At 38.1% G+C, this 11,953-nt stretch overlaps 1 gene segment (V, D, J or C); it reads left to right on the forward strand.

Annotated features, from left to right (window-relative positions):
* The first annotated feature begins 530 nt into the window (after nucleotides 1-530).
* On the forward strand, nucleotides 531-11,194 carry LOC126084630 (T cell receptor alpha variable 5-like). The segment is given in 3 exon segments: nucleotides 531-702; nucleotides 876-1,013; nucleotides 10,831-11,194. Coding segments are annotated over 3 exon segments (534 nt in total).
* Nucleotides 11,195-11,953: the final 759 nt, after the last annotated feature.

The raw sequence follows: 11,953 nt of genomic DNA on the forward strand, positions 1-11,953 counted from the left end.
CCCTCTTTTACACAAATATATGTGCTAAAATGTTACCTTTAGAAAGAATTTTCCACTGTGAGAGCTAAACCAAGATGACTTAGATAATTAATTCTCTGGCAAGTTTAAAAAGAGGATGGTGAGGAGGAAAGCTTTACTCCTCAATGGCTTAGCAGAGTCAATCATGGTATTTTTCTTAAGTAGAGCAAGCCCATATTGAATAAACATAGGAAACATCCAACTCTTTCCAATTAATTGAAAGTGACTTGGAGTGTGCTGAGGAGAGAAAATAGAATTCTGAACCCTATGTTTTTATTATGTTTATTTCTTGCTATTCCACATACTTTCTGATTGAAAACACCCTTGGAACCCAGTTTATCTGACCTATTGCTGCTTTGTGTGTCAGTGTCTGCTGTATCAGGTAAGAGTAGAGGATTTGACTAGCTGGTTTAGCAGTTGGGGATCTGACCACAAGATGGCAGAGCATCTCTGCTGATGCAGAACATCTGAAAGGTTCCTTTTGGTGGATTTCTCTGAGTAGGCTAACGACAGCAGCACATTCCTGCATAGGTGACTTAGGAAAGTACTGTGTTTTGGAGGAAGGATATAGGTAACCTGATAAAAGAAGGAGCTCTCATGTCTGGAGGTTGCAGGTCCCAATTGGGAGGACAATGAAGACACTTACTGGACCTTTGTTAATATTCTTGTGGCTGCAGCTAGACTGTAAGTTGAGGGTTTTGGGGGAGTGGGATGGTTTAGTAAATACTCATTAGAAGTCTGAGCGGGAGACCAGCCTTGTCAGATTTCCAGTAGTTGCTGTAGGAAAAGAAATGCAAACTCTGGAGAATGGTGACCTGATGACATTTTCCTTTGTCTGATGTTTCCTTTTTGTACAGGTATTGGTAGCGGAGAGAAGGTGGAGCAGAGTCCTTCTTTGCTGAGTGTCCAGGAGGGAGAGAGCTCTGCTTTCAACTGCACTTATACTGACAGTACTTCCAACTATTTCCTCTGGTATAAACAAGAACCTGGAAAAGGTCTTCAGCTTCTTATATATATTTTTTCAAGTGATGACACGAAACAAGAGCAAAGACTCACTCTTCTATTGAATAGGAAAGAGAAACATTTCTCACTGCACATCGCAGATGCTCACCCTGGGGACTCAGCCACCTACTTCTGCGCGTCCAGAGCACAGTGCTCCCCAGGCACCTGCAGCCTATACCCAAACCTGAGCCTGGGGTCAAGGTCCACCCTCATCCTTTAGCAGATTTTCGAGTCAGAGACTTTTCTGTATTATATTTCTAATTCATAAAACCAGTTGCCATTGAGTTGACTCAGACTCAGGGCCACCCCGTGTCAGAATAGAATCATGCTTCCTAAGATTTTCCATGGTTTATTTTTTGGAAATAGATTGCCAGGTCTTTCTTCCACCATTCTTCTGGATGGACTGGAACCTCCCAGCATTTGGTTAGCAGTGAGCATTTTAACTCCTTGCAGCACATAAGGATTGTTTTAGAATTACTAATACATAGACATTCTAAAACATCCCAGAAGGTCAGTTTCAAAATGATGCAATAACAGTTGGAACATTTGGAATTGAATCTTAAGGGGAATTAGTGATTTCTTGTTACATATCGAGGCTTCAGGGTTGACTTTGTGGATGTCATTCAGAATTTCTCCCCTAGCAAAAACACCTTGGAGTCAATGTCAGAGAATATTCTTCTTTTAGAAAGACTTAAGACTATAACTCTTTCTGATTAGTATTAATTGAATATTAGGGGAAAACACCAGGGAAAAAGAAAATCAAAATCTTTTGTAATCTTATCAGTGAATGTAATAGGACAGTAAGTGATACTCACTTAGCACTTACGTATGGTGGGTACTGTACAACGTTGTTTAATATCATTTAATCTTTACAGTGCCTTATGAAGCAGGTACTGCTGTTGTCCTTATTTAGTTTATTGTTTTTACAGACCAGGCTTAGAGTAGTTTAAATGACTTTCCCAAGATCATGTTATAAAATGGCTGATCCAATATAAGAAGGAAGCAAACTTCCTCCAGGTTCCACAATCTGTGTTTTAGATGAAAGTTGTTTTTATTAATGAAAATAGCATTTTCATACATGTAAAAAATGTCAAACCTTTTTTTTGTTTGTTTTCCCCTGGAGTTTTAAACTTTAGCAGTTTTTTTTTTTTTTCAAACTTCATTGTGCTTGAGGTGAAAGTTTACCGCTCAAGTTAATTGCTCATTCAAAAACTTATACACATTTTCTTTTGTGACATCTATTGTAACCCCCACAATGTGAAAGCTAGCTCAGCCTTTCTATCTGGGTTCCCTGTGTCCATTTATTCAGGTCGTGTCCCTTCCTGCCTTTTTGTCTTGCTTTTGGGCGGGAGTTGTCCATTTGGTCTTGCATATTTCATTGAACTAAGAAGCATGTTCCTCATGTGTGTTATTGTTTGTTTTATAGGCCTGTTTAATCTTTGTCTGAAAAGTGAGCTTCGGGAGTGAATTCAGTTCTGAGGCAGCAGAGTGTCAGGGGGCCATAGTCTCTGGGTTTCCTCCAGCCTCTGTCAGAGCATTAAGTCGGGTCTTTTTTCATGAATTTGAATTCTGTTCTACGGTTTGCTCCTGTTCTGGCCAGGAGTCTGTTGTGATTCTTGTCAGAGTGATTTGTGGTGGTAGCTGGGCACCATCTAGTTCTTCTGGATCAGGCTGGTGGAGGTTCTGGTTTATGTGGTCTTTAGTCCTTTAAGTTAATATTTTCCTTGTGTCTTTATTCTCCTTTACTCTGGACGGAATGGCACCAATAGATGTGTTTTGATGGCTGCTGCAAGCTTTTAAGACCTCAGATGTTACTCAGCAAAATGGGATGGAGAATGTTTTACGAACTATGTTATGCCAATTGACCTAGATATTCCCTGACTAAGATCATGAGTGGGATTGCTGGATCTAATTGTATTTGTAATTCTAGCCTTTTAAGGAAGCGCCATATGGTTTCCCAATGTGGTTGTACCAATTTTCATTCAAACATTTGTTATTTTCTGTTTTTTTTTTTTATTATTATTTGTGCCAGTACTGTCAGGGTGAGATGGTATGTCGTTGTTGTTTTGATTTGCGTTTCTCTAATGGCTAATGATCACAATCATTTCATCACGTGTGTGTTACCTTCCTGAATGTCTTCTTTGGTGAAGTATCTGTTCAGATCCTTTGCCCAGTTTTAAACTGGATTATTTGTCTTTTTGTTATTAAGGTGTTGAAGTATTTTCTAGATTTTAGAGATTAGGCCCTTGTTGGATATGTGGTAGCCAAAAAATTTTCCCAGTCTGTAGGTTCTCTTTTTACTCTTCTGATGAGCATAAGTATTTATTTTTTTGGAGATCCCAGTTATCTATTTTCTCTTCTGGTGTTTATGCACTGTTAGTTGTGTTTTGTGTACTATTTAGGCCATATGTTGTCCCTATTTTTTCTTCCATGATCTTTTTCTTTTTAGATTTTATATTTAGGTCTTTGATCCATTTGGAGTTAGTTTTTTTTTTTTTTTTTTAAATTGTGCTTTGAGTGAATGTTTACAAATCTAGTCAGTCTCTCATACAAAAAGTTATACACACTTTGCTATGTGCTCCTAGCTGCTCTCCCCCTAATGAGACAGTACATTCCTCCTTCCTTCCCGTGTCCATTCAACCAGCTCCTGTCCCCCTCTTCTTTCTCACCTCGCCTCTGGACTGGAGTTGCCCACATAGCCTCATGAGTCTCTACTTGAGCTAAGGAGCTCACTCCTCACCAGTATTGTCTATCTTGTAGACCAGTCCAATCCCTGTCTGAAGAGTTGTCTTCAGGAATGTTTCCAGTCTTGGGCTAACAAAGGGTCTGGGGACTATGACCTCCAGGGTCCCTCTAGTCTCATCAGACTGTTAAGCCTGGTTTTTTATGAGAATTTGAGATCTGTACCCTACTGTTCTCCTGTTCCATCAGGGATTCTCTGTTGTGTTCCCTGTCAGGGCAGTGATAGGTGGTAAGACGGGCACCATGTAGTTCTTTTGGTCTCGGGCTGATGTGGTTGAGTTAGTTTTTGTGTATGGTGTGAGGTAAGGATCTTTTTTTTTTTACAGATGGATATCCAGTTATGCCAGCACCATTTGTTATAGAGACTGTCTTTTCCCTATTTAATGGACTTTGGCCCTTTGCCAAATATCAATTTCTCACAGACGGATGGATTTAGGGGTAGATTCTCAGTTCTGTTACATTTGTCTACGTCTCTGTTGTTGTGCCAGTACCAGGCTGTTTTGACCACTGTCTTTATCATAGGTTCAAAAATCAGGTAGTATGAGGCCTCCCACTTTGTTCTTCCTCTTCAGTAATGTTTTACTTATCTGGGACCTCTTTCCTTTCCATATAAAGTTGGTAATTTTTTTTTTGCGTTTCATTAAAGAATGCTGTTGAAATTTGGATCAGAATTGCATTGTATTTGTAGACTGCTTTTGGTAGAATTGATATTTTCACAATGTTGAGTCTTGCTGTCCATGAACATGGTATGTTTTTCCACTTACGTAGGTCTCTTTTGGTTCCTTGCAGTAGGATTTTAGAGTTTTCTTTGTACAGGTTTTTCCATCTCTGGTTAGATTTATTCCCAAGTACTCTGTCTTCTTGGGGGCTACTGTAAATGGTATTGATTTGGTGATTTCCTTTTTCGAATTTGTCTTTGTTGGTGTAGAGGAATCCAACTGGTTTTTTGTGTTAATCTTGTGTCTTGCTACTTTGCTGAAATCTCCTATTCATTCCAGTAGCTTTCTTGGGTATTCTTTGGAGTTTTCTTTGTATAAGACCCTATCCTCTGTGACTAGGGATAGTTTTACCTCTTCCTTACCAATTTGGATGCCTTTTATTTCTTTTTCTTACCTTATTGCTGTAGCTAGGACCTCCTGCACAGTGTTGAATAAAAGTGGTGATAAAGGCCATTCTTGTTTGGCTCCTGTCCTCATGAGGAATGCTTTCAGCCTCTCTCCATTTAGAATGATGTTGGCTGTTGGCTGTGTATAAATGTCCTTTATTATGTTGAGAGATTTCCCTTCTATTCCTATTTTGCTTAGAGTTTTTATCAGGAATTGGTGTTAGACTTTGTCAAATGCCTTTTCTGTTTAGATTGATAAGGTCATGTGGTTCTTTTGTTTTATTTATGTGGTGGATTATGTTGACTGATTTTCTGATGTTGAACCATCCCTGCATACCTGTATGAGTCCCACTTTTCCTGATTTCTTTTTTTTTTTTGGATATGCGGTAGAATTCTATTGGCTTGGATTTTGTTGAGAATTTTTGTGTCTGTGTTCCTGAAGGCTATTGGTCTGTAGTTTTCTTTCTTTCTTTTTTTTTTTTTTTTTTGTGGTATGTTTCCCTGGCATTAGCATCAAGGTTATGCTGGCTTTTTTGTTGGAAAGTTATTATTTTTTTTATTTTATCTCTTCAGTCTCATCTTTTGTAAAGGTTTTGTTTAGTTTTCTATCTCAGTTTGTGTTAGTTTAGGTACGTAGTGTGTTTCTAGAAGTTTGCCCTTTTCCTCTAAGTTTTCAAATTCGTTGGAGTAAGATTTCTCTTAGTGTTCTGTTACAATCTTTTTTATTTCAGTTGGGTTGGTTGTGATATCACTCAGCTCATTTCTTCTTTGGGTTATTTGCTTCTTCTCCTGTTTTTCTTTTGTCAGTTTGGCCAGTGGTTTGTCATTTTTGTTGATCTTTTCAAAGAACCAACTTTTGGTCTTGTTGATACTTTCTATTGTTTTTCTGTTCTCTATTTCATTTATTTCTGCTCTAATCTTTATTTTTTCCTGTCTTCTGGTGCCTGAAGGCTCCTTTTGCTGCTCTCTTTCTACATGTTTGAGTTGTAAGATTAGTGTTTTGATCTTGGCCCTTTCTTCTTTTTGATATGTGCATATGTTGCTGTAATTGACCTCTAAGCAGTGCTTTTGCTGTGTAACAAATGTTTTGGTAAGATGTATTTTCATTCTCATTTGATTCTATGAGTTTTTTTTTTTATTCCATCCTTGATTTCTTCTATTACCCAGTAGCTTTTATGCAAGATGTTTTTCAGTTTCCATGTATTTGATTTTTTTTCCTTTCAGTTTCTGGTATTGATTTCTAGTTTTATGGCATTTGAATCAAGGAAGATACTTGTGTTATTTCAATGCTTTGGATTTTATTAAGGGTTTTTTTTTTTTTTTTCCATGGCATAACATGTGGTCTATTCTGGAGAATGTTCCATGTGCATTGAAAAGAATGCATACCATGTCGCTGTTGGATGGAACATTCTGTATATGGCTATGAGGTCGAGTTGGATGATTGTGGAATGAGTTTCTTTCTAGATGTTCTGTCCTTCACTGAAAGTGGTATGTTGAAACCTCCCACTATTATTGGGGTACTATCAATGTCTCTTTTCAATGCTGTTAGTGTTTGTTTTATGTATTTTGGAGCCCTGTCATTGGGTGTGGGTATATTATTATGGTTATGTGTTCCTGCTGTATTGATCCTTTAATCATTATATAGTGTCCTTCCTCATCCTTTATGGTGAATTTTGCTTTAAAGTCTATTTTATCAGAGATTAATATTGCCGCTCCTGTTCTTTTTTGCTTATTGATTGCTTGATATATATATTTTTCCATCCTTTGAGTTTTAGTTTTTTTATGTGTTTGTGTCTTGTAGACAACATATAGGTGGATTGTGCTTTTTTGTTTTTATCCATCCTGCCACTCTGTGTCTCTTAATTGGTGCATTTAGGCCATTTGCAGTCAGTGTAATTATTGATAGGTGTGAGTTTATTGTCATTTTATTTTTTGTGGCATTGACGGTTTCTTTGTCCCACTTAATTTTCTGTGCTGAGTTCTTTTTGTTTATGGATTTTCTTTTCTTTTTTTTCATTACTGTTAATTTTGTGTTTTCTATGTCTATGTGTTTCTTGTTTTTAATTTTGATGGGTTTGTTTGTTAGCTTTGCTTGTGGTTACCTTGAAATTTACTTTTATTTTTCTAAGTTTAAACAAGTCTTTCTTTTCTTGATATTGCATTTACTTCCTCTCCATATGGAAGTTCTATTACTACACAGTTCTTTTCCTCTTTTTTTGTTTTGACTTTGTCATCTTTTACATACTGACATGTCTGGTTCTCTATTTTTTTTTTTTGCCTTTTAGCTTTGTTTTATTTTTGTGAATTCCCTAAATTGGTATCTGGTTGATCTGTCCTATGTCCTTGTCTTGGATTATTGTCTGATATGGTTGTTTCTCTAACCAGAGGATTTCCTTTAATATTTCTTGTCATTTTGCTCTGGTTTTTACATATTCCCCTAATTTCTGTTTATCTGGAAATGATCTAATTTTGCTGTCATATTTGAGAGGGAATTTTCCTGGATATATAATTCTTTGCTGGCAATTTTTTTCCCTCAAGTTTTCATATATGTCATTCCATTGTCTTCTTGCCTTCATAGTTTCTGCTGAGTAATCAGAGATTAGTCTTATTGGTTCTCCTTTGTAATGACTCTTTTTTTACCCCTAGCCATTCTCAGGATTCTTTATTTGTCTTTGGTTTTGGCAAGTTTCATTATGATATGTCTTGGTGACTTTCTTTTGGCATCTATCCTTTATGGGGTTCTTTGAGCTTCTTGGCTAGATATCTTCTTGTCTTTCATGATATTAAAGAAGCTTCGTGCCAGCAAATCTTCAACAGTTCTCTCTATGTTTTCTGTTATCCTCCCTGTTCTGGTGCTCCAATCACTTGTAGGTTTTTCTATTGATAGAATCCCACATGATTCTTAGGTTTTCTTCCTTTTTCTTCATTCTTTTTTCTGATTTTTCCTCAAACAAATTGCTGTCAAGGGATTTATCTTCAATTTCACTAATTCTGAGTTTCATTGTCTCAATTCTATTCCTATGATCTTCTATTGAGTTGTGTAATTCTGAAATCTTGTTGTTAATCCTTTGGATTTCTCGTAGTTGTTTTTGTACAATTTCTAGCAACCTGTTTATTCTGTCATTTTGTTCTTGTATTGTTTTTCTGAATGCTTTTATTGCTCTGTCTGTGTGTTCCTCAGTTTATCTGTATTTTGCCTGATCTTCTTGATCTCTTGGAGAGCTCTGTATATTAATCTTTTGAATTCTTTATCAGGTAGTGCTATTGACTTATCTTCCTCTGGAAGGTTTTCTGGTTCTTTATTTTGGTTGCTTGGTGGAGCCATCTTGTCCTGCATCTTTATGTGATGTGATATGGATGGTCGCCTCTAAGGCATCAATGAGTTGTTACATTGGTTCATTTATTGTATTTTTGTTTGTTGCATCCTGCATGTTTGTTTTGTTTTGATATGTGCAACTTGTCTTCTCAGGTCTTTGTTGTAAGAGGAACAACACAAAGCACCTGAATATTCCTACATCTTGGTCCCACCTCTCAGATTCCACATCCTTAAACTCTGCAATGTCACTACTTCCTCAGAAATCTGAAAGGAAAACTATTTATAGTGAGAAATGTGCACAATATTTTCATTTAAGCCAATAAATAAAGAATCACATTTTGATAATTTCTAAACAGTGACTTCTAAGGAAAAGAAAGTTTGAGGCTCCATAGAACCTACATGAAGGAGCCCTGCTGGTACAATGGTTAAGACCTCTGGTGGTAAATGAAAGGTTGGCAGTTTGAAACCACCAGCTGCTCTATGGGAGAAAAGACCTGGTGGTCTTCTCCTTCAATGATTACATGCTAGAAAACCCTTTGGGGGTGGTTCTACTCCATCCTGTATGTTTGCTATGGGGCAGAATCAACTTGACAGCACAAAATCACAACAACCTAAATGTGTATGGCATTCACCCATTGTCTTCAGTTCTGTAGATTCACACATTGCTGCCTCCAGCAGGTCTCAGTGACCCAGGCAGTAGAAGCCAGAAGACAAAAGAGGCCAGGATTGCCACCTGATTCAACTGCAGACTAATACTCTACCAGGCCCTTGGGGATCTACTTTCTTTGATGTAGTAGAAAAATGGCCAATATTAGTTTCCTTGGAGTTCTTTCAGACATATTCTGCAATACAGAAAGTTTATTGCTATTATGGAACTTTTAAACTACTATGGTGAGTTAGTGGAGTAGATTTTTAATCTACTATTGGGAAACAATTAAACAAGTGTTTTCAAAACAGAAGTTCCATTAAGAAGATAAAATAGGGTAATGTGAATGAGAATCATCACGTTCATGGATAATTTAAGTTTTAGAAGGATCATGCTCCAGGCTCTGGGGAATGACTCATGGAGGAGTGGGGTGGGGCTAGACTGGAGGATAATGAGAAGTTAGCAAGATCTCTGTAGGGAATGCAATAAGACTTGGTAAGGCATGAACTAAGGTTGCAGAAGTGGGAATGGAAAGAAGTGAATGAATTCAGGTACATCATTAAGGTCAACTCTACTTTGAGGAGGCATCTCTTCCTCAGTGATATTTCGAGTGCTTTCCAAACTGGAGCCCTGGTGGTGCAGTGGTTAAAAGCTTGGTTGCTAACCAAAACTTTGGCAGTTTGAATCTACCAGCTGCTCCTTGGAAGCCCTATGGGGCAGTTGTACTTCATTCTATAGGGTTACTATGATTGGAATCGACTTGATGGCAATGGGTTTGGTTTTTAGTTTCCAACCTGAGGGGCTCATCTTCTGGCATTATATCAGACAATTTTCTGCAGCCATCCATAAGGTTTTCAGTGGTCAATTTTTTCAGAAGTAGAGGACCAGGTCCGTCCTCGTCTGTCTTAGTCTGGAAGCTCAGCTGAAACGTGTCAATCATGTGTGACTCTGCTGGTATTTGAAATACCGGTGTCATAGCTTCTAGCACCACAGCATCGTGCAAACTACCGCAGTGTGACAAAGTGACAGACAAGAGGTGGGATTTGGCCCATAGCATTATCAATTTCCTGGGAATGACAAGACCAGGGATAAGTCCAGGCTTGAAGGAGTAGAGGCTACAAGGTTGTGTTTCTGACATACGTAGCGGACCTCTCTCTTTTTCTCAATCTTTGTGCTTAAATGTTACTTTAGAGTTTTCCATTGTGAGTGCTAATCCAAATGACTGATTTGGCTAATTAATTCTCTGGCCATTTTAAAAAGAGATGGGTGAGGAGGACTGTTTTACTCCTCAGTGGCTTAGCAGGGTCAATCATGGTATCTTCCTTACTTTAACTAGAGCAAGCGCATGTTGAATAAACAAGGAAAACATCCAACACTAATTCAAAGTGAGTCAGCAGTGTGCTAAGGAGATAAAATGGAATTCTGAATCATATATTTTTATTGTGTTTACTTTCTGCTAACCCACATACTTCCTGATTGGAGACACACTTGGAATATAGTTTATTTGGTGCATTGCTGGTTTGTGTGTCAGCGTCTCACATATACTGGTAAGAGTAGAGGATTTGACTAGCTGGTTTCGCAGTTGAGGATCTGACCACAAGATGGCAGAGTACTTCTGCTGATGCAGAACATTCGGAAGTTTTCTTTTGGTTGATTTCTCTGAGTAGGCTAAAGGCAGCAGCACATTCCTGTGTTGGTAGTTGAAGAAATTACTGTGGTGTGGAGGAAAGGAAGGGGTAACTTGATCAAAGAAGTAGCTCTCTTGGCAGGAGGTTGCAGGTCCCAATTGGGAGAACAATGAAGACACTTAATGGACCTTTGTTACTGTTCTTGTGGTTTCAGCTAGACTGTAAGTTGAGGGCTTTTGGGTAGTTCAGTAAATATTCATTAGAAGTGTGAGAGGGGTCCAGCCTTTCCAGATTTCCAGGAAAAGAAATGGAAACTCTGGAGGATGATGACCTGATGACATTTTCCTTTGTCTGATGTTTCCTTTTTGCACAGGTATGGGGAGAGGAGAGAAGGTGGAGCAGAGTCCTTCTTTCCTGAGTGTCCAGGAGGGAGAGAGCTCTGCTTTCAACTGCACTTATACTGACAGTACTTCCACCTACTTCCTTTGGTATAAACAAGAACCTGGAAAAGGTCTTCAGTTTCTTAAATCTATTTTGTCAAGTGACGGCAAGAAACAAGAGGAAAGACTCACTCTTCTAGTGAATACCAAAGAGAAATATTTCTCACTGCACATTGAAGACACTCATCCTGGAGACTCAGCCACCTACTTCTGTGCAGTGAGAGCACAGTGCTCCCCAGACACCTGCAGCCTGTACCCAAACCTGAGCCTGTGCTGAAGACTCACCCCCTTCCTCTGGCAGATCTTCGAGTTGAGGGTTTTTCTATATTGTATTTCTTATTTATAAAAGGAGTTTCGATTGAGTTGACTCAGACTCAGGGACTCCCTACGTGTGTCAGAGTAGAAATGAACTCCATAGTATTTTCAATGGCTGATTTTTCAGAAGCAGATTGCCAAACCTTTCTTCCAAATTGTTCCTGGGTAGACTTGAACCTCTGGTCTTTTGGTTAGCAGAAAGCATGTTAACTCTTTGCACCACCCAAAGATTTTCTTGAAATTTCTAATATATAGACATTCTAAAACATCCAAAAAGAAAGTCAGTTTCAAAATGACCCAGGAAGTGTTGAAACATTTGGAATGGAATCTTAAAGGAGATTAGTGATTCCTTGTTATATATCCCAGCTTTAGGGTTTTATTTGTGGGTATTATTCAGATTTCTATGCTAGGAAAACACCTTGGTATCTATGTCAGAGAATAGTCTTCTTTTAGAAAGACTCAAGAATAGTAGCATTTATTAACTTTTTCTGATTATAAAAGTATTAATTACATACCCAGAACAAAAAAAGTAGAACTGCCCCATAGTTTCCAAGGAGCGCCTGGTGGATTTGAACTGCCGACCCTTTGGTTAGCAGCCGTAGCAGTTAACCACTATGCCACCAGGGTTTCCCATTAATTGCATATTCAAGGAAAAAACCAGAAAAATATAAAATGAAAATCTTTTGTAATCTTATCATCCACATAAATCATGGCTTACATTAGGTATACTTTCCTTACTAG

The sequence above is a fragment of the Elephas maximus genome, chromosome 10 (genome assembly GCF_024166365.1).
Source record: "Elephas maximus indicus isolate mEleMax1 chromosome 10, mEleMax1 primary haplotype, whole genome shotgun sequence".
Taxonomy (NCBI): domain Eukaryota; kingdom Metazoa; phylum Chordata; class Mammalia; order Proboscidea; family Elephantidae; genus Elephas; species Elephas maximus.